General features: G+C 41.3%; 3 protein-coding genes across 6 annotated transcripts in view; 1 reads left to right on the forward strand and 2 right to left on the reverse strand.

Moving 5' to 3' along the window:
• tln2a (talin 2a) overlaps nucleotides 1–4808 on the reverse strand; it is a 68329-nt gene extending 63521 nt beyond the window's left edge. For 2 of the 3 annotated variants that reach the window (XM_028401434.1, XM_028401432.1), the window contains exon 1: nucleotides 4667–4808. The gene's annotated coding sequence lies outside the window, so the exon portion shown is untranslated. Of the gene's footprint in view, nucleotides 1–4317; nucleotides 4456–4666 lie in introns of those variants that run through there. The other variant, XM_028401433.1, reaches the window with a different exon arrangement.
• A 336-nt stretch (nucleotides 4809–5144) lies between these two features.
• On the reverse strand, nucleotides 5145–8508 carry ddx28 (DEAD (Asp-Glu-Ala-Asp) box polypeptide 28). The gene has a single exon (XM_028401883.1). The coding sequence runs from the start codon at nucleotides 8309–8311 to the stop codon at nucleotides 6605–6607; it is 1707 nt and encodes a 568-aa protein (XP_028257684.1). The 5' UTR covers nucleotides 8312–8508; the 3' UTR covers nucleotides 5145–6604.
• A 4033-nt stretch (nucleotides 8509–12541) lies between these two features.
• The window catches only part of nfatc3a (nuclear factor of activated T cells 3a), a 48287-nt gene continuing 37755 nt past the window's right edge, over nucleotides 12542–23073 (forward strand). The window contains exon 1 of one of the 2 annotated variants that reach the window (XM_028401020.1): nucleotides 12542–13108. In XM_028401020.1, coding sequence (XP_028256821.1) covers nucleotides 13018–13108 — 91 coding nt within the window. In that variant the 5' untranslated portion in view covers nucleotides 12542–13017. Of the gene's footprint in view, nucleotides 13109–19463; nucleotides 19561–23073 lie in introns of those variants that run through there. The other variant, XM_028401021.1, reaches the window with a different exon arrangement.

A 23073-nucleotide genomic window follows, 5' to 3' on the forward strand; every position in this document is an offset into this window, starting at 1 on the left:
TTCACAGCATGGCTCATTCCACAGCAGGGCTCATTCAATCACATATTATTTTTGAAGATGAGGACATTAACTCTAATTTACAGAAGATTTTCTAACTGTAATTTGAAAATTTGACATGGGTAACCACTGAGGATAGAAGCTCAGTTTACCACGCAACATGTTGTTTGAAAAGCCCATGAAATGCATATCTCTGTGAAACAAAATGCATTCCGACACAGTGGAGCATGACTATGTAAAAAGCTATGTAAAAAGCTGTGTGGTATGTGGTATATAGTATTATAGAGTGATTTATAAATGTTGCATTTTTGAACTGTTCAAATGAACAACTCTATTCAAAATGCCTATTTAAGTGCTAAGCAGCCTGAGTTTCTTTCCCCCCTGTCTCTATGACAACCATACTGGCTAGGTCCGCTCTAAACCACTCCACATGACCAAAATTTTGTATTTTTAAACCAGACTGGGGGTCCTCCGACTTACATTACAGCGCACACACACACAGTGCCACATATGGAGACTGCTGCAGTGCACCATTGGATCAGACAGACGAGCCTGAAACATACTCCACGTTTCATAGACTTCCAAAAAAAAGCACACATCCTATCCTTCAAACAATTAGCACTTGGCCACGTGTGATGAAAAAGTTGTTCATGTTACTAGCAGGCCACCATTGTTCTGGCTTCTATTTGTGATGCAGTGTACATGGGATGGTGGACTGAGTGGGAGGCAGGCAGGCAATGGAGAACTCAGTGGGAGGTGGGGAAAAACAGAATGTGGATGGGATGTGCCAAGAAGGCAGCCTCTGCTGCATCCATCCAACAATAACCGACATCTGACGATACACACATTTATTATTTATTGCTGCTATAATGTAATGTTGATTTTATATTTAAGACTCTAAAGTTCCACTAATATGGAGTATGATGGAAAGCGACAGCGGATCACTGCCTTCCCTGTCTGATACCATCCGTGGTGCTGCCTGGAATCTCATGACTTGACTCTTAAGGTTACGCATGCCTAAGTTGGTCACAACGAAGTGTGAAATTCTGTGATATTGTTAACTTGAACTAGGCCAGACATTCCTCCGCCTCCATTCAGACTCTTTCCCCGCCTCACACTACAGGCATTTAGCACACCATTCCCAAAATGCATGTGTGTAAGACATTTAAAGAGTGATTTCAGCTGACAAAAAAATGTATTTTGCCATTTACAGCAAACTCATTTACTATGTATAGAAAAATAACAAATACCAACAGGTGTATCTGTTTACAGTGCTGCCCACTCAAACTGTGTATTACACGCAATTTGAATCCAGGACAGAAAGAAGAAGCTCCCCCACCAACACATGGGCCTGCTACTGTTTGGCTATAGCATAAAAAAACACTGTTTATAAAACAATATCAAAAATTGGGCTTGATATAATGAAAACACCTCCCTGTTTGTCTTCATGGGTTAGGAAATGTATGGGACAAACAGTATCACAGAGAAACACTGCACACGTACTGCTCAATACACAGGAGGCATGTTATTAAACTTATTCAAACACAGTCAAACCTGCACATCATCCATGTCCTACATCAGTGAGAAAACAGGAGACTGTTGATGTTAAACAGCACAGAAGATGCCAAAAATCATTATAGTTCAGATCAAGGTCAGCAATGAGCGTGACAAGGCAAATGAATAAAAACAATAAGGTCTTCGCCTTTACCCAGGATTTTTGACAGCCAAACATCGGTGCTTAGTTTCCAACCAAGCAACCCATTCCAAACATTTGTTTCAGTCCTTAAAAAAATCCTTAAAAAAAACAGAATTAACTCCAGGTGACCAGCTGGGAGCTGCTGGAGAACAGAGTCGAGGAGGATTTTCATGAGATTTCATTAAAAAGAGCAGGTTCAGTTCAGAACAGCTCTGAACAGTCAAAGGATACTCGGCTGTAGCAGGCTCGACAAATGTAATTAAACCAACTACTTTTTGTACAGCTTCCACCTGCAGTAAAAACCTTCAACATGCACACAGATAATCACTTTAATACCTGCAGTCAGTTCATGGACAAAACCTAAATTAGAGCAGCAAACTCCCACCCAATAACCTTAATTAACTGTGAGGATAATGACATTTCATGTGAGATACCTGGCTGAGCAGGACCACCACAGACGCTTGCTCCCCTCCTGTGATCCACTGCATTACCACTGTGATTAAAGCATCATTAAGGGGTTGCTCATTACTTCCTCTCTGTGGTCACTGCTGACAGCAGAGTGCTGTTTTCATGCAGAACAAAGAGACAAATCAATACATTAACCATGTGCAGCCACTGTGTGTCATTTATGAGAGGGGCCTCAAAGCCAGGAACACCTCTCCCACTCGAAAGCACAGTTTTTCAGTCGCTACCTTTATTTTCAGTGAGAGCTTCTTCAAAATATACAAATTAAATGTTGGTCTAAATTTCTCATATGATGTTACTGGTCTATAGCTAGCAACAATGAATGTCAGCAGAGGCTGCCCAGAGCATCACACTGCCTCCACCGCTTGCCTTCATCTGCATACCTCTGTACCAGAGGTAAGAAACACACACACACACACAGGGCTGTTCATGACATCAGACCAGGCTACCTCCTCTGGACTCTTATCTAACAGACTTTAATTACAAAGAGATCTGATAAGTAAAGAAAAGGTTGTGAGCTGATATGAATTCAGTTTCCATTATGGTCAGAATCCAATGTTTACATGAGAAGTTCAGTGCTTTCCCTTGAACTCCAGCAATAAATAGCTGAAAGGCTGCATTGTAAAAAGACTATTTGCTCCAGAATGGATGCATAAACACATTTTAAAAGAAGGTCAGTGTAGTTGCTAATATAATGTGTTGATTGCTGCTTTTATGTCAGGAAATCCAGATAAGAGTTTGGTCAGTTTAATAAATGATGGGCGCCGTTGCTGGTGGAAGAGCTGCATACCAAACAGCAGCAGCAGCAGCAGCAGATATTAACTGTTAACTCCGAGGCTCGGGAAAATGACATTTTCACGGAGATGTAGCAGAATCATAACTGATCAGTGCAGAAGAACTGAGGCCTGGCTCATTAGGGGAGAGCTGCCATTTTGAAAGGACAGATTTTAACACAGGGCAACTTGGCCAGGTGCGATGACATTTTCTTCACACCTTTATTAACCATAGATTTTGTTGGAGGAAACGGATTTGATACTCTGCCAAAGCGCTCTCACACGGAACGCCATCCTGGATGTCAACACACAGACTGATGTGAGACATACCAGGGGGACGTGCAACAACAACCAGTCAGAGAGGACCTGTTCCCGAAGCATTACACACACACAGAGGAGCCTGCAGCCTATAAGGTCATGTGTCTTTTTCTGACAAGCCAAGGTCTAGTCAGCCAGAGTGGGAGGAGGGGTGTGGGGGTGTAATGGGGTACTTCATGGGGAGGATTTACTTTTGCCCATTAAACTGCCAGAGAAACTTCTCCTGCTTCAATGCTGCCCCATCTTATATGACCTGTCACGTCTGCCTCCTATGCTCTCTCACACACACAATTCATTGGCTGCTGATGGATCCACTCGCTGCAATTCTAGCAGCGATATTGACCCTGGTGCGTAAACTCTGTGATCATTCAGCTCACACACGTTTAAAGACAGCAGGAGATGGGATGGAGTGATAATAACATGTGATCAGTATGAAAATGAAGGGAAAATATCACAGCACGGTCCTTGTATGAAGGGGTGTGGCAGCGGAGCCGCCAGAGCCAGCCATGCTCACTATATATCCAGCACAACCTGCTGCAGTGAAAGCAAACATACATACATACATGTCGCACTTGGCATGCTTGTCCCACCCGCTGCTATCATCGCTACATGGAGCGTGATGGGCACGGGTGCAGGTTATCCACAGATTGGCAGGCACATGCACCTCGACGTGGGAAACACGCTGGATAGAGCTGGTAATAACGCCCACGCTCCAAAAACACAAGTCAACCCCTGCAAAGCTATATGATGTCCAACCTCTGACTGGTTGTGTAGTGCAGTGACTGCCGCTTCACGTGTGCGCATTCTTGGCATCACGCAAAATCAGAAAGGGAAACAAAGTTGGGAACAATTGCCTGTGGCATTAAGTGGCAGCTTGACTGACATGAAAACATGGCGGAGACTGCCTGCTTTTCTCTGGCCAGTGCAATGTAACTTAGCCCCTCTGTGAACTCTCCGTGCTTCTTTGATTCTGCACACCCACCACCACCACCACCACAAAGCTACCCTCCACACGCTGGAACCTGCGGGTTCACGAACAAGAGCTTTCTCATAAAAAGCCACACTCACCCTCTGCTGCAGCCCCGCGCTCTGTAAAGTCGCCCGAAACCCAACGCGATGCCACCGGAGAAGCCGACAATTAAGGACTCCACAACTTTCGTTGCTTCAAATGAGCATCACGGCGGCGGAAACTTAACACAGATCCATTCAAAAAAGGAAAGCGGAGAGGCTGATACGCAGCGCAGTCACTCACACAGGCTCCCATCCAGCGGGCTGGGAGTCATGCTGTGCTCGCACACACTCAGCGTGCAGCAGTTTGATTATAAAGCTTGGTCGGAGAGAAGGTCAGACAGATCTGTGTATCTGCGGCGGGGGAGATGGGCACCAGATTAAGCCGATTACAGGGTTGTAAACCTACCTTCAGGTCCTCTATTGGGGCATTTCATGCAAGGCAGCCCTGAAAAGATGCACATTAGCCGACAGTCCCACTCCTCGGCACTAGAATATCCTGCGCGTTGTGGGAAATTTCCAAGTGGCCGGACAGTGTGTGAGCAGCAGCGGCGCTGTGTGTATGTGTGCGTAAATGGGGAGGGGGCGATAATCCTACGGTGGGAAAGGGAGGAAATGCGTCATTATTAATGGCCCGAACGTTTTGTAGTCCATTTCGAACACTCATATCACAAGATTACACGTTATAATTAGGTGATTATATGCGTATTATTTTATTTGTATAGCTACAAAATAAACACACACAGAGGAGCTCCAAAAAAACATATGTGTATTATTTGCAAACGTTAAAAGAAAGAAGCCATGTGAAAAGCATCACCACCTGCTCAAATATTTGAGGGGCAACTCGTTTATGTTCATTTTATTATGGACTGGGTGGAGAAGGGCTAGTGACGTGCCAATATGTATCCAATGAGCATACAGGGTTCTCTAAAATGTACCTGATATATGAATGGCAAGCTCATCTTACAATATATGGCAAGAAAATACAATCAGTTATTTATTGAATGTAGTTTAAACAGACAAACTTCTGCTTGTTGTGAGTGATGTGTTCTACTGCACAGCGACAATCAGACATGAGAAATCAAGAAAATACAGGGAGAAGCAGGTTGAAGGAAAATGAAAACAGTAATGTGTTCTTTCCTTTAACCATAGAATCAAAGAAAACTTTGAGAAATTGAAATTGAAGCAGCAGACAGTATATACCAAGCTGTGAAAACTTTATTATTTTACTCTTGGAGGGTCTGCTGGGTTGAATTAGTACAAAAATATATGTTCAGTGATTGGAGGCAGTTGCTCCCCATGCTATAAGTGGAGACTTGTTGTCAGGGAACAGTTGCATGAACTGAACTTTGGGGGGGCAAAGCTTAGAGACCCCAGCTGGAGCAGGATAACCATAGCTAAATTCCAGACATTCTGATGGAAGCCCCTTGTTACGGTCAGAGCCGTTAACACTGTCTGAGGCCTGTCTTATTCCTGTAATCCCCACTTCCAGTAGTACTCCTATATAAACCACCAGGCATATGTGGTAGCATTTTCAAAACAACAGCATGCCACTTCCAGGCAGACATTTCTGCTTTGAAGTTTGCTGTTAATGTGTATTGATTTATAATAATTACTACAAGTTGCTTAAAACTACACAGCAATCTTTCTGGCATATCTTAGGATCACAGGACAAGATCTCAAAGATTTTGTTCTCTTGGTCAGAATTTTTTGTGCGACACTTCTGTTGTTCTGTCAGGTATAGAAGATAGATGTATGTATGAAGAAATATGTTTAAAGTTGATTGCAATGTGCAAAAAAAGCCAGTCATGTAGACATATAGACAAATGCTGCCACCTTGTGTTAAAATATGTCACGTACATCTCATGGAAATAAAATGATTAAAACGGATCTGTAGATTTCTAGAAATAAATAAAGTTGGTTGTAGCAGGTTTTACATGTTTTCATTCAAATTTAAGGTGAGTTGTATTTTAAGGCCAGCTGTACAAGTAGTGAAGGATTTTAATATAACCACTACATAAGTGGTTTAAAAATGATAGAATTCTAAAAATGCAATTACTGAGTTTTATTGCCCAACAGTTTTTAGGGGTAAAGCAAATATATATTCAAACATTCACGCATATACAGGATAGCTATTATATTTACAGCACAATTTCAGGATTGCTGATTCTACCTTATAATAATAATAATAACTTAACATAGCCTTAATTTAGTTTTTGACGTATCCTTATTTGGTTTTGGGGTAAAATAAATACCAGAAAAATTAACCAGAACTGAGCATTTGCATTAACAAAGACAACACTACTAGTCTTGCCACTGTACTACCAATGTTCATTACAAACAACATCTACTCCTCCATGCCCTCTACTTTGGGCTTAGGTTCCTTTATTTCAGACTCCATCCCTGGCAGAATTGTCCTCCTTCGTGCAGCAGTTTCTATCTTCTGCACCAGCTCCACATCCCAGGGATGAGTGACAAAGCTCAGTACCTCCACATCTTCCACCCCTCCTGCCCTCCCAACTCTCCCAGCTCGGTGGATGTAGTCTGCGTGGGATTCTGGGAAGTCATAGTTGACAACCAAGTGCACTCTGGATGTGTCCAGGCCGCGCGAAGCAATGTCTGTGCATATCAGCACATCTACCGTGCCCTTCTGGAAGGAATGAAATATTCCTGAACGCACAGCAGCCGGCATCTCCCCTTGCAGACGTCCATGCTGAACTCCCATCTCTTCAAGTGAGTAGCCTATCCAGTTGACGGTTGCAGACTTGTTGCAGAACACCAGGACAGCTCCACCTTTTTTGTCTTGCTGCAAAAGCTTCAGAGCCTGATTGAGCTCCAGGATTTTATCAGCACCCTTCACCTTCAGAAATGTCTGTTTGACATGTGGCATGAGGTAGTGCAGCATCTTGCTCTTGATGACTACCAATCTGCCAAGGTCTGTCACCTGACTAAGCACCTCCCCAACACCACCTGGGAATGTTGCCCCCACCACCAGCAGCTGGGCTTGTCCTACAGGTCCTTGTGTTTCCTTGGGATCATTAGCAATGTTTGCGTAAGAAAGGATGTTCTCTAGCATATGACAAAAGCTGGGATCAAACATGGTGTCAGCCTCGTCTATCACAAAGAACATCAGCTCACTCAAATCCAGATAATGTCTTCGCAGGGCCTTGACCAGAGCACCAGGTGTAGCCACTAAAATATCTGGAACGTCTTCCTTCAAGACCATTTTGATGTGTCCGACACCTCGCCCACCACCCACAGTTTTTGTAATCAAGTTAAACGGAGCACACAGAGTTCTGGACACAGCCGCTACTTGCTCAGCAAGCTCTCTGGACGGCACAAGAATCAAAGTGCTAATGTTGCGTGCATGTTCATCATACATTTCTGTTTGCATGTTATACTGCAGTCTATGAACAATAGGCAGGAGGTAACTCAAGGTTTTCCCACTGCCTGTCTCTGCAGCACAAAGGATGTTGTGACCTTTCATGACCTTTGGGATGGTCTGCAGCTGTACAGTGGTGGGCTGGACAATCCCGATGCTGGCCAAAACTTCCACCAGTTCCTTGCAGACATGGAGGTTATTAAACGTTACAGGTTTTTTCTGTCCAGCCTCCTTCTCCTGATTTTCAGCAACAAAGGGTGCAACAGCTTTGGTGTTGTTGATGGTGAAGTAATCACCGTCTGATCTGTTATGTTTCCAGCCCTTCGAGCAGAGCACGGGCTTCTCGAACTTTCCAAGTTGGTAGCCCGCAGACTGATTCAGATCGGAGTTCTTGCTTTGGATCAAGAGTTTGCCAGCTTTGATGGTGCTTATCCTGTTTTTGCCGCGAGCCTGCTTCACGTTTTCCACGCGCCTCTGCAAGTACCGGGGCACACGGATAATTACGGGCTCTTCTTCCAGCGTCGTTCCTGTCTTACAAAAGCGGACCTGGCTCACTGAACAATGAACACGACAGCAAGCAGATACTTTGAGGAGCTCCGAACTATAAAGTCTGCTCGAGCCAAAGGCTCTTGACGCGACCAATGCCAGATAGCCGACCTTCACAGACTGCATGTTGTTGCTGAACACACTTACTAACACCGTGAATCAGCTGCCCAGGCGAAACAAGATGGCGGACGACAAGGCGAGTAATTATATCCACTTACGAATCGTTAACAAGTCATCCTTAGAGTTTAAAAAAACAACAACGGTAAAGGCAAAACATTCGCATACTCTCCTGTTTGACAGCAGTTTCGCCATGCTTTCTTGGCGAGAATTGATGATGTCAGCGGTCGCGGGTTGATGACGTACCCAGAAGCTAAACGTGCAGTTTTTCTTTTTTTCGTTTTATTAAGAAATTCAAACACATGTACCTAGTTTAGTTCCATCATATTCCATAATAACCATAACTGTGGTACAAAAATGTAAGGGTTTATTTTTATTAAACAAAAAGAACAAATACATTAAAATAAACAAATTAAATGAACATTTAAAATAAAATATTTTGAAAGCCCTTTCATAGGATTTAATATATTAATACATTGTTGTTTATTAATTTCCTAATTCTTGGCTAATACTGTATGCCTTATTAAGTATTATTGGCAGAATGATAAAAGCAGGCAGCAAACTCACTGACCATCTCTAGACAAGTGTCCTGCATGATCACTGTAGCCTACTCATTTACAAGTCTTGCACATTGTATGTTCTAACGACACATCAACTAGCTGATCGCTGACCTAGTGAATCAACACCGCCTGCAGTACAGTAATGTCAGCGATTGTAATAGATTAGACCAGCGTTAGAAAAAGCACTGTCATTGACACAACAGTAACCGTCAATAAAAGTCCACATGACTTGACTGGTCAATTCACTTCAGCAAAGACTAAACACAAGTCACTACTATTAAAAACGGTGGTTTAATATTTTTAATTTTTCAAAAAAGTAGATCTTTATTATGTGTGTCTAAACTTAGGACACACAATAAAATGTTGCTCTAGCTTATTGAATACATATAGATAAAGACAGGCACACTTTGTTGTATGTCTGTCCTGGAGTTCTTAAGGGGATAATCCAACATTGTTGCTTTGCCACTGGTGTGTGAGCTTATAAAAAAAGGAGACTAATCTCCCCAGGCATGTATCCAGAGAGGGTCCAAAGGGGAACACAAGCCTCAGCTGTTGTTCTGCCCTGCCTCTCTCCAGTTGTCTGATGGGAATGTTGGCTGGTGTGGTGATTCAGGCATTTCTCTTCTTCTTCTTCTTAGGTTATTGTCTGCTGAACAATACCATACAAATAAACCAACTGCTGCATCAGTGTTACATCTAGCATTGATCGTATATCAGCTACCCTCAACACGTGCTGAATGAATCAGTTCAGTGATTGATTTACTGTAGCTCCAGAACATCACACACACTTTCTGTAATAGTCTCTGAAGCCAAACCAATCCACTGGCAGCAGGAAAGCTTTTGAATGGGTTTGATGTTTCCTGTTACAGTCAAGAAACATCTAAGCATAGATACACTGTATGTACATATTTAATACTGTACATCTGCTCAATGGCTGACAGGGGGTCTGGAATGTCCAGCTCACTCATCAGACCAGTTAATGTTCAGTTTCTCAGACTGAACAAAAGAGGGCAGCATAAAACACCAAGCCAGATTTCGCCTGTAGTGCTCAACTAAGTAATTACAACAAGTGCTTATACTGCGTTGTGCTGCTTCTGATAAGTTTATAGTTGTTCACATAAGTTATCTCTGCCATTATTCTACCGGGCTTGTTTCTAATATTTGTCCATAGTGTTCACACTATGGCACACAATTACAAAATACATTTATGCATAACATGCACATCAGGAAACACAGTGTGCATATTTTTTTTGTTGGTTTTGCCTCTACGAGCCTTTAATTCCTTATCAGCTGACATTCTCCAGAACTGCGTGCAATTTGATATTTGTTGACATTTAGTGATTGCGTGTGTTACCATGGTGTTGCATTGCATTTCTGCAGTGTGTGCAAACTCCAATCCTTGAAAGAATGACACCTCTGAAAGAGGACCGGTGTGGGGGCAGATGCTGTGTTGCTTTTTCTTTTCTTTTTTTTTTCTTCCTAACTTTCTTTACAAGAACATAATATCACAAGCCACATCTACAGCCTCCCACGCAATTTGTTTTCTTTATCTCCTCCCTTCAAAGGTCATCTGCAAAGATAAGACATGCAGGTAACCTGAATTAGACCCGGGTGGGTCGGGAGACGTTCTAAACAGGTTCAATTGAAGTGGCTTGACTTCACATTGCAGCAATATAATCGGCTTGTTTATTTGAATTAAACAAGAATATTATTAAAAAAAAGTAAAATTAAAAAAATAATAATTTAAAAAATAATCATATAGACGCTTTTTTTGTCATGTATTTTCTATTGTTTTCTAAGTTTTATAGTATTGATTGAGGATTTTAAATCATTTTTAAGTTAGTAATTTTTAATTTATTTATATTTTTCATTAAATGAAAAGAAAAGAGCAAGCGGAAAGTATTTGTACTTCTTCTGTTAGGTGATCTCATAAGGCTACATGGTGGCAACTTAGGAGTGCATGGCAGTCTGCAATGCTTTTTGACAGCATTTTATTCAAGTAGTTGTTCATCCATTGGAGAAAAGATTTTCTTTCTTAGTGTGGGGTTACAAGATCACTTGCCAACATGTTGAAAGAGTTGTAGGAACACATCTGCAAAAGTCTATTTGGAATAACTGCGAAGAGCAGCGGTCTATGGAGAAAACTGCTTCATAAGATAGCATATACATTGTGAAGGGTTTCTTTTGCTTGAAAATAAAGACCACAGGAAATGTGATATTGATGCTTTCAGATGCATTTGTGAGCTGAGTGCTTGTCTGAACGCCCACATGCATCAAGCATAGGTACTGTATGTTTCGTGTGTCACAAAAAATGAGAGGATGTTGTCTGCTGTGCATGCAGAGGGATGGGTGAATTCACAATACACGAAGAATTATATTAAGTGTTTCACTATAATGCTGAAAAAAGTTCAACTTGACACAAAGAATTCTTTTGTTTACAAACCTCAGATTTTATTAGTCTATAGTTATAATGAGTTTTAGCACACATATAATTTTTTATTACTGTGCTTATCAGTGTTGCACAAACCTTTGGTAAAACATTAAAACTCGCTTGGTAGATGCAGATTTTCTTGATCAGCTACTAGGTGTGTTTGTGTCTGTGTGTGAGAGCATGGTGGAAGTATCATAACAAGAATTTGAATGGCTAATTTCTACTAATGGAAGCAGGAAATAATCTAGAGCCAACACATATTGTCAGCCAAGTCCATCATTGAAACAGCAACCCATTAATGTTTTAGAGCCCATTGCTTATCCAATAAAGATTAACCCGAGGAGACTGATGGCTTGGCTAGAAGCACAGAGGTTAAAGGGTGTGGAACAGATTTGCTACTGCATTAGTCTAGTTGTAGGGTTACTCATCATCTTGGGTAAGAAAGAGGTTCCTTACTATGACACTGTGATTACAATTAATTGAACAATTACAAACTGGCACATTTTAAAGCAGGAATATGCTGATAATGTGAGTTTTAAATTCTAGCATGCCAGACATTTCTCTTTATGGCTCCATGTTGACGTTCACATCTTTTCAGATTTTCTGCACTTTTAATCAATATTTTACAGTTTTCTGATACGAGAAAATGCAAAATCACATTTGAAATTAGACAAGGCAAAAGTGGCAAATAAAAACAAGTATAAGCCTTAAACCTACCAGTGAATTTACTAACTGACCAAAAAAGCCTTGACTAAGATTCTCTTCCTAGCTGCACTTTAAATCCTAACGTAACTAATTAGAAAGGAATAGGCCCCTGCACTGACCAGGCCAGAGGGATCTAAAGGTAAAAAGTGCAGAACGTCATTATACTTCCCAATCCTGGCTTGGATTAGAACCAGAGGAAGAAGAATGCAATGGGACGTAATCTAAAGGTGACTGGAAGGGGATGGAGACTTAATTAAACAGAGCCAAAAAGTCCACATGGTTTCACATTTTACAAAAACAACACACCTGTATGACAATAAAAAGTGAGATTATAAATGTTAGGTATTCGTATGTATTATTTGATTGTACAGATGTACATGTTTGAATGTTAAACAGCGTATATAAGGCTCGTAACCAGGTAATAAATGTTTATTAACTCCATAGCTGAGGTGTGTGTGTGTGTGTGTGTGTCTGCGACCGCGCGCGCGCTGTGTTGTGTGTGTTGTGTTGTGTCTGCTGACGTCACCACTGGAACTGCCTTGTCACGCGGGGTTAGTAAAAGTTGGGATAGGAGCTCCGGGGAGAGAGACACAGAAACAGACAGGAGGAGAGAGAGAGAGAGAGATACAGAAAAAACGGGGTAATAATACAGACAGATCGCGGCTTCGTAACGACTGTTAAACACACAGAAAAAGTAAGTTGTTGTTGAAGACAGACAGAAACAGTGAGATCGAGACAGACAGAGCGGGACAAAGCGACTTTCTCTGAAGTTGAAGCCAGATCTCCGCTCGGTAACTACCAGAGGAGGAAGAGGAGACAGCGATCTGGATTCTGGATTTGTCTAAACCCGGGGGAGAAGAGGCGGGTTTGTGTGTCACCGAGAGCTTGCGAATTGAATGAAGTACAGTTTAAGTTTGGCGTCGTGGCAGTCGGTAAATGTTGTGACATTTTAAGAGAGCGTGAATTGCTAAAGCGGTCGACGGTCGAGTGGCGGGGTAAAACCCGAGCTGTCAAACCCGATGACTACTGCAAACTGCCCCGGGAATGAGGAGCTGGACTTCAGACTGATCTTCGGAGAGGACGGGCAGCAGCAGCCGTTAGGCCCCGCAGGTCAGTGCGTGTCTCGGTGTCCTCTGACATCTTTTTTATCCTGGAACAATATGCTGCAACATACAGTGTCACTCTTCTGCTGCTACCACCTCAACTTAGCCCGGCAACTTTCAGTCATTGTACCCGCATTTCAGGGGGAAACATGTCTAACAAGCGCTTATTTAACAAAATAAGTCATTAAAAAATTGCATATTATACTGTCCACACCTCCAGCTGTCATTAGCTTGACGTGCTAAGTTAGCAAGCTAGCACAAGTCTTGTTATTCACATTTTATGAATATATACATGCTAAAGTTCTGTCACGTAAATGTTATCCTACATCTTATTTGCTTAGACATCCTGTCAGCCTTCCACCTGACAGCGGTAAACTGTGGCGGGACTGTGCAGCAGTTAGTTTGGTTGATATGGTCCAAGTGAAGTATGGCTGAGAGGAAACAGCCTGAATGTCACTGAGGCACATTTCTGCAAAGAAGCACATGTTAATGTTGACACAACTTTGATTCACTCAGTGTTTACAAAATAAGAGTCAGACATGCTGTTGTAATACTTTAAAAAAAAAAACATTTACAACTACTTAACTGCATACACTTTTTACTACAAATATTTTTTCAACTTTTTCTTAATTTAATGTGGCAAAGTTGCACTTTTCCAAAGACTACAAGTTGTGTTTGTCAGCAGTTAATTATAGGCTAACTGTATTAGCTTAACAAGTCCAATTTGTATAAATTAATACAAACTTTAATTTGCAAAGAAGAAATATAATAACAATTAAAGCTGCAAGCAGCATTGCGGGCCCTCGCGCACCTGGCGATCCGCGGGGTCATCGCAGTCTTCTCTCCTATGCTCTCGTCTCTTATACTCTCCTGTCCTATGCTCTCCTCCTCTCATTTCCACAGATATACAACGAACACATGTTTACAACAGAACTTTCCTGCTACCAGTAGGTGGCGCTATGACCGTATCATCCTATTAGCATATATATCTGTTCAGACTCGGGTCCATAGCAGTACTGTAAGATTTTGTCCACATTGCATAAAGTATATGGGTAGTACTGCATAAAACACAGCGAGTTCCTTTGAAATGGCGAATGGTCAACTTTGAGGCCACTTCCCCGCCACACGGTAATACTTTTGAAAGAGTTTTGGAATGCGTCTATTCCCTATGGTGTCCTGAGTGGACACAGTGAATTTCAGCTCAATTGCATGAAGTATGCGAGGCATGAAAAGCTTTATAGCAGGGTCAGAAAACGGTAAAAATTACAAAAAAAAATCAAAATGGTGGACTTCCTGTTGGGTTTGGAGCGGGGGTCCAAGAGACTTTTTTGTGCGTCTTGGGGTGATACACATGTGTGCTAATTTTCATGATCCTGTGTCAAACTGGCCAGCAGGGCTACGTGTTAGGGCAAAAAATACAGGGAGTTCCTTTGTAATGGCGAATGGTCAACTTTGAGGCCACACCCCCACCACACCGTAATACTTTTGTAAGAGTTTTGGAATGCGTTTATTCTGTATCGTGTCCTGAGTGGACACAGTGATTTTCAGCTTGATTGGATGAAGTATGCGAGGCGTGAAAAGTTTTGTAGCAGGGTCACAAATCGCCAAAAATTAACAGACATTTCAAAATTGCGGACTTCCTGTTGGGTTTGGAGGGGGGGTCCAAGAGACTTTTTTGTGCGTCTTGGGGTGATAAACATGTGTGCCAATTTTCGTGACCCTACTCAAAACAGGCCACAGGGGCAGGCAGAAAAACCTATGAAAACACAACATTTTGTGTAGCCAGTAGGTGGCGCTCTGTCAAAGCCTCAATATTGTTGTATAGATGTGTTTAGGGTCAGACTCTGATCATACATGTGACATTTCGTACAGATCGGACAGAAAACGAAGAAGTTATAGAGACTTTCTGTGTCCTCAGAAATGGTCAAACTTTGAGGCCACGCCCCGGCCACACCGTCAGACTTTTGTAAGAGTTTTGGAATGCGTCTATTCCCTATGGTGTCCTGAGTGGACACGACGAATTTCAGCTCAATCCGGTGACGTATGCGAGGCGTGAAAAGTTTGGCAGCAGGGTCACACATCGCCAAAAATGGCCACAAACCTTCAAATGGCGGACTTCCTGTTGGGTTTGGAGGGGGGGTCCAAGAGACTTTTTTGTGCGTCTTGAGGTGATACATATGTGTGCCAATTTTCATAATCCTGTGTCAAACCGGCCAGAGGGGCTACGCGTTGGGGGCGCTATAGAGCCATTTTTATATGTGCATTTCAAAAGTCAGCAAATTTCAAAATTTTTCGAGCGAATGAATTTTTCTACCAAGTTTGGTGAGTTTTTGGGCATGTTAAGGCCCCCAAAAATGCGATCTTAGGGGGGGAAGGAAAAAAAAAAATGAAAAATAATAATCCTAAGGGTTTCAATAGGGCTCTTGCACCATTCGGTGCTCGGGCCCTAATAATAAAAAAATAACTAAAAATGCTTTTACATTTTTTTCACATGAGTGCAGGGAGTATGCATGCAGAGGTGAGATCACCCTCAAATTCCAGGAAAACTTAGTTTGTTCTGTTTATGCCCCCTGAGGCAACTTCTGTTGTTCTCTTAGGCACAAATGTGATGTATTATAGGCTCTGGCAGTAACATGTCAAATAAGCTCTAGCCCAATATAAGCAAATTAAAGTCTTATTAAAGTTTGACAGCATTGTCAGTACCACTAAGCTACATAAAAAAATCATAAAAAGTGTGTGTTTGGAAACCATTTTATTTTTATTACTAACAAGTACACAATTTTATTTTGGCCACACTAGGCAGTTTCTCTTCACGCTCAACCTGTATGAAGTTGTTACCCATTTTGATTTAGACCTTCAGATTTTGACGTTTGCTTTTTCTTGCTTGAGGTAACAGAATGTCTGATTTCAAGATTTTTCTGTCAAAAAAAAGGAAAAATACATGTATTTTCCAACACTGAGATGTAATCTGGAGTGATTTCTTCGATGATTATTAATCCTTAAAAAGGGTTAAATGTGAACAGATAAATCAGGACATGCACACATTTGCAGATCTCTGGATCTAGTGAATATTTCATACAAACACACCTCCTTGATGGATGTGTTGCACTGAAATGAAAAATAATTGAGGAAATCCGTTATCGAATGTTTCTAAAAATTGCCCACTTACAGACGTCCCTTTGGGAGTTGGGATTTCTGATCAGTTAGGATGTTATGTGGACATTTATCTTTACACCACATGTATGAGAAATAAAGGTCACAAGGAAGACTTAAACTTGTGTGTGTATAAGAGTTTGTGGTGTTTGCATTGGCCTCTGCATCCAAGTTCAGTCTCCTCATTTGTTTGGTTTCTGAGGCTAAACGTTTGGAACCAGCAGATTTTTCAACTGTGTCCTTTTCATGAAACTTGGGCAAAGTAATGGCTCCATGAAATTTTAGCTTTGGAAATGTTAAATCAATTTTTCCTTTGATTATAAAGGAGTTTGATCTGGAGATGGAGCCAGGGGAAAACTGCCTTTCGAATAAGCGTAGGAATAAAAGCACCACTGTGCAAGTGGTTTTAATCTGTTCCCGAATGTATGACTTGGCCCAAAAGGGGGGGTTGCATGTCCAAATTAATAATGGAGTGCACTACAGGACCTCTCAGCAGTTACAGGGAGTTGTTCACTCCTAAGTTGGTCTCCTCTGAAGGCAAATCTCAAGTCAGGACTTGTTTTTGTAACAACCTGGGAAACCTCTAGTGTGAATGTCTGAGTTTTCTACTTCATTGATTTTCTTAGAGCACATTGCCTGTGATTTAATTAGTTATGCAGTTCTTCTGTCTTCCAAAACTAAAATTAAACAGTGACACATCTGTTTCAGCAGCTGCATGAAACACATGTTCATGACAAAATCTCATTTACATCATTGTTCTATTTTATTGTTTAGCTGACTAGTGATGTTGGCTTCCTGTACATCACTCAGTATGCTGAACCTAACGGTTGGTTAGGTTGTCTTACTACTTGCATGTAAATAGATAATTATAAATCTGTGTAATGTGGTACAGTATATCACACCTCCCTGTGTCGTTTTTCTGCTCTTGTTTGTCTGCTTGTATGGGTGTCAGTCTCTTCAGCCTCCCGCTCTCCGTGTTTTCTTGTTACTCAGGAAACGTTTACCTCTTTGAGCTGAAATATTCCACCACTCTGTTCAAAGGCATCGGGCACATTTACTGTAAGGGATTTCCCCAGATTATGTACTACTAAAAAAAGAGAAGAAGTCCCTTATTGAAGCAGCTGAGAAAGTAAGATAAAGTCATTCATGATTACTTGGAAAAAAAAATCAGCCAAGCTCATGGTAGGAAAAATGTCCCACCCCTGGTTTGACAACTGGCTGGTTGGAACTCAACATTTGTATCTAACAAATGTCTGTACAGCACACAGGCTAATCATAATTACTAGAAAATGTAGTTCACAGTAAAAAAATAGACTAATGCAACAACAATGACACACAGTTCTTCTCTTTTTATGTTTTTTTTTTCCACTTTACAACTGTTCTTAATAATTTACTTTTTAAAACTAATGCTGCAAGAAGCAAACTTAAGTAATGTCAGATTCAGACCAAAATCTAAGACCAGTCAAAACCTTACCAACACATGCTAGGCTGTAGCCGTTACGAGTGACTCAAGGCTGGGGGAAGGAACAGAATGCTGTCATGTGGAACAGTAGTTTGCTCTATAAAAAGACGATGATCCATCGAGAACTCTAAGATCGATTCAAGTCAACTGATTGTTCTGCTATTGGATTATGTGAAAATGTGAATATTATTACCCACTCAATTCAATGATCATGGGTAGAATGTATTTACATAAAAAGTGAGGTGCATGTCTGCATTGTTAGATTGTTTTTCTACCCCAGTCTTTTGGCACCAACCAACCAATGGATGAATTTGACTTTTGTTTATTGGATCATCAAGTTGCAAATGCAGCTTGAACAGTTACATTTTTAAAACTTGCCAGGAGTGTTTTTTTGGATATATTCTATTAGCTTCAACCGAGTTGAGAGAGAGGGCAGGGGACTGACCCGTCAATCACAGGACAAACAACTGTTCTCAGTGCATGAATAAACCAAAAAACAGTCTACAAAAAATCCTAATACTTAAGTGGCCGACCCCAGAGGTTTTCTGTCAGTCATAGACTTTTACTTGGTAGCCTACAACTGTCATAATGATACACACTGCACTGAAAGTGCCAGTGTTAGACTTCTGAGTGTGTGATGGTTGCGCCTGTTTGCAGAAAGTGGCCTTAAACTGACTTTCATCTATAGAATGAAACAGTGTAAGCTTCATAGTACATACTGATTGTACAGCACACTTCCCGTTCATTGTTTTGGAATCTTGTTTCACACATAACATGTAGCATGTCACAACAGCATATGTGCCCATGCCCTTAAGTACCACTTAACCTGTTTGTGTGATAGTGTCTGTTGTGAAGTGGTTGTTTGAGTGAAATAATGAATATTAAGTTATTCAGGTCACAACTATGCAACAGCCTCACTGGGTGTTAGAGGTGATATGAGGTAGGGCGGGGGAAGAAGTGCCCTTTATGGGTAGCAGAGTAGTAGATCCAGTGGGGAGGTGTCTGGCACTCTGCCCAGACATGCCATGTGGGGTTCAGATGGCAGTGAGGAATGAAAGGAGAGAGGGGCACACCACTCTCCAGCTAATGGTGAGGGGAACAGGAGGAGCATTTTTGTTCACTCATTCACCTTGTGTAAACTTTGCTCTGTTTCCCTTTTTTTCTTTATATTGCACATAGGCTTACTTTTTTTCACGTCACAACCTGAAACAGGTTTTTTTGTGGTTTGCCGGTTGCCAACGCACAGAGAACTGTAGAGCCGCCAACAGGACGACTGAGCTTTCCTCTCACTGCTTTCTCAGGATATGAAAGAGACCACCAGTGACATCAGAGAGACTGATCTAGGCTAATGAAATCTCCAGCTGCCAGCAGTCACCACAACCACTTAGTGGCTAGTCAGGTTGTATTTTATTCTGTTAATGGACTGTGACATGTCTTGTACCTGTAGAATTGCCTTTGTCATGCTTAGATATGAGAATAAGTCAGGGGCATATTTTGATCGTAATTAAATTATCAAACTTCTAGCAGCTGGTGGAGAAGTGTTTTTGCCCTTGTCGCTGTTGTTGTCATTGCCCTGCTTCTGTGAACTAAGAGCGCTATCCTCTCAGTCCTTGTCGTGGGAAAGACTGAAAGACTGAAATTACATCGCTCTCATGGTGGACTATTTTGAGCTCCCAAAGCGAGTGGCAGAGGGCAAGCGGCAGGTTCTAGTGACTCGTTCGTTCTTAGAGCAGGAGAATCCCTCTCGTCCGAGCACGTCTGGAACCTGCAGCCTTTTACTGCTCAAGCACTTTGCGATCTTAACAAGGAGAGGAGTGGAAGAATGCTGTGTGCCACTTCACCAGGTGAGTGTCGGCACTTCCAGACTCCAGCCAGGTGTGCTTTGTGTGTACACGTGTTTGCCTAGACTTTTAGATTAAGGGCTGGGCACCTTCACTCAGATAAACAGCTGTCACACAAAAAAATGTTGTGAAGTCAATCAGAAACTTTCAGAAAGTTAAAATTTAGAGTTAATTTAGAAAAAGATTTTTTATTTATGCATTTATTTTTGCTGATAGTAATGCAGTGTACCTTTAGCTATGTTAATGTAGGTGCTTTTGTTATTTTAATCATTTTACAATTTTGTAGCTTGTTGTCATACATATGTTACTTATAATAGAAATATAGAATAGAATAGAATAGAAACTTGGAACGCAGGACAGATAAGTTAGTAGCAAACTAAAAATATTGTTTTAAATGCAAAACATTATGGGTAAAAAATAAAATAAAATGTATGGACTTACATGTTACACTTTTATTTATGAAAATGTAAAAGACAGACAGGTCAAAGGTCAGACTGTCATGCATGAGGTCTACATGTGGAGTTAGATCATCATGTGGGTGCCCCCTAACCTTGCTGAATTGTGGGGGTCCCAGCACCCAGTGTGATGAATGAGACGTTTGTTTCCCGGGGTGAGGCATGAGTAACTATGTGTGGCATCTGTCTAGTTTAAATTTAGTGTAACTGAAGCTACCGCTGGCTGCGCTGTATCAACATGTCAGAGGCTGCATTACACTAGAGAGAAAGCTGTTGTACTCCTGCATCTAGTTTCATTTTTTTCCTTTTTTTTTCTCAGGTCCCCTTTTACTATGAGGTGCGGTTTGCCACACAGGGATTAGGGCAGTTTAAGTCCCACTTTATTTTAGGCTGTCCCTCAAAGCCATATTTCAGTCAGGCTAATGCCTCGGTATTGGCACCTCTGCATTATGCAGTGTCTTATGCAGTGGCAGTTCATGTGCCACTTGTGTTATGTGTCTAATGATCAGGTGTGATTATGTTGCCTCTGGCTTACCAGAAAATGTCCAATAATATTTTTTTTCAAGGTTAGTTTAACTTATGTTTATTTACATTGTTGAAGGGGTGGGGATACACATTCTGATAGGGCCCCATATGGTTTTTGAAACAATTCATGCTAAAGCTGCTAATGCTTTTTTTGAAGAGTTTTTATTATGCATTCAAAGGAATAGTACACAGTGTGTGTGTGTGTGTGTGTGTGTGGGGGTGGGGGGGTATGTATATCATACTAAATATGTATGATATAATGTTCCAGTGATGTATCATGATCTGAAGTTACTTTTAATTACCTTTGATTGTATTGTGGGTGTCTGTGGCTAAGGTATTTTCCACAGATATGAAGTTGTGAAAAAGATAAAAAGGAAGACTATCTACATTTAGGTTTTATCTGGATATGTATGGCCCTTCCATTTGTGTGTTTTTGAAGGGAAATTGCAGTCTTCCTGTTTACTCCTTAATTATTTCCTGCAGTCCTTCTGTCTTTTTCTTAGACTGGAGTACATGCATGATAAAGTGTAACATAGCTATTGAAAGGCTCTTTCCAATCGAGGGGACCATTTACGTGAGGACACAGCATTTGTTATTGGAATGACATACTGTATCTCATTATATTCTTATTATCTAATGTGTTGCTCCGCATGCAACCCAGAGAGTTGGAAGTGGTTCTGTTGCCTCAGCCAATTAATTAACATATGTAAAAGTTGGTTTAAGGTTTGAGTGGTCATTGTTGAGTGTACAGTGTAAGGATAATCTAGGAACATAGTATTATCCACTGTAATAATCCTTATTCTTTGTAATGGAATTAGAAGTAATTAGTTGACGTGATGCTTGTGCGTTTATCAGCTATGTGTATATATTGTAGTCTGGCTCTCCCATAGCGTGCAAATGTCTACTCCTCTGTCTTTCTCTGGTCTGTATTTCTCCTCACACACTGTGACTCTTTCACACATAGGCACACAAAAGCTCTGTTTCCCTTTATGTCCCTCTCCCTCTGTCTCTGTTTCTCTCCCTCTCTCTGGTTGACTTTTTTCAGGCACATGCACAGTCAGCTCTGACAGATTGTTTAAATGTCACCCCTGCTAGCAGTAGCCTCTGATGTTATCTGCTCTGGGTTATTGCAGGCCATCAGGCTGCTTGTGTTCGCCTAGGAAGCTAATCTTCTAATGCACTCAGTAACGCTCATACAGGTACCGTCTTGACAATTATGTGTTTGCATGCACAGGCAAAGGCAGGTTACTAGGATAAATCAGGTCAAGGGGGAGGTTGACCATAAACAAATGTGTCCCCCCTTCTTACCATTTTTAAGTTATGAGGCTGACATTCCTAAAATGTATTAGTGGTAGGGCTGCAGCAGAGGGGAAAGGCTCTCTAGTTTTTCCACAATGTATTTGAATTGACTGATTTTTGTTTCATGTATTAGGCTACATTCCAAAAATGTAGTTGACCTAAACAGCAGTATTGTGTCTAAGCACATCTTTTATAGCCACTGACAGAAGACTGAAATGACTTTGCTGTCATGCTGCTTCAGCATGCATGCTTTCCTAGTTGAGGTGACTGGATGTTTGGATTACAGGGGCTTTCCTTTGTCTTAGTTTTGTATTTTGTTTTATCATTTATCACACTCCTGGTCTCCATCCTTCAACTACTCTGTGTAAAGCACCTGATTATGATTAAACTAGTATAATAGGTAAAGTAAGTAGCCTGTTGACCATTACTGCTTTTTAGAGTACTAAATTAGTGATGTATTTCAGAGGGATCATTGTGCGTTGTTAGGTATTTAGTTCAGGTGGTTACTTGGCACACTGTGTTTATCCCATAATGTTATCTCGGCATGAGATTGTTAATTAGGAGCTTAATTTAGCTGCCGGCATATGTTAACGTTGGCTTAGGCTGCCATTGTTAAGCCTCTGCTGGCTGGCGGGTCTTCGGCTGACGGCACAGGAAGGCTTTTTGATGTAACCTTAACATAATGTTACAGGATAAGACAATAACAAGGCTCTGCTGCCATTAATGTGAGACTTATAAGTTAGGATCTTGTGAATCTACTTATAGTCTGTCTGTCCTATTGTCTTACTGTACATTTGATTTCTCTGTGAGTGGTTCACTTTCCCTGAAATCTGCATTTGCGGAGACTGAGCCGCCTACGCATACAGGGAACACCAGTAGGTTTGGCACAAACCCAGTCAGCAAGGTTTAGAGCCACAGGTGTAGGCCAGCCCTTACACTACGTGTGTCCAAATGCGTCACAGGCTCTGTGTTTAGAAATGCAGTCAGCCAGCCAACCGGAGTGATCCGATTTCTTGGAAAACCCAGGAGGAACGAATTAAATTAACACTGAAAATACCTTTATAAGAGGTTGATGTTGAATAATTATTTAATGAAGGAGTCGTGGTGTATACTCTACATTAGTATAATAATTTTTTTTTCTTTTTTTACCAGCATTTCCCTAATTAAGCTACAGTGGGCCACTAACACAATGTGACCAGTGTGTTTCTCACTATGATACACAGACTTTGGGGTGGGA

This window comes from Parambassis ranga, chromosome 3 (assembly GCF_900634625.1).
Source record: "Parambassis ranga chromosome 3, fParRan2.1, whole genome shotgun sequence".
NCBI classification, from domain to species: Eukaryota; Metazoa; Chordata; class Actinopteri; family Ambassidae; genus Parambassis; species Parambassis ranga.

Bases quoted from the DNA above. Each gene is read 5' to 3' on its own strand.
- ddx28 (XM_028401883.1), bottom strand. From the start codon at position 8,311: ATGCAGTCTGTGAAGGTCGGCTATCTGGCATTGGTCGCGTCAAGAGCC.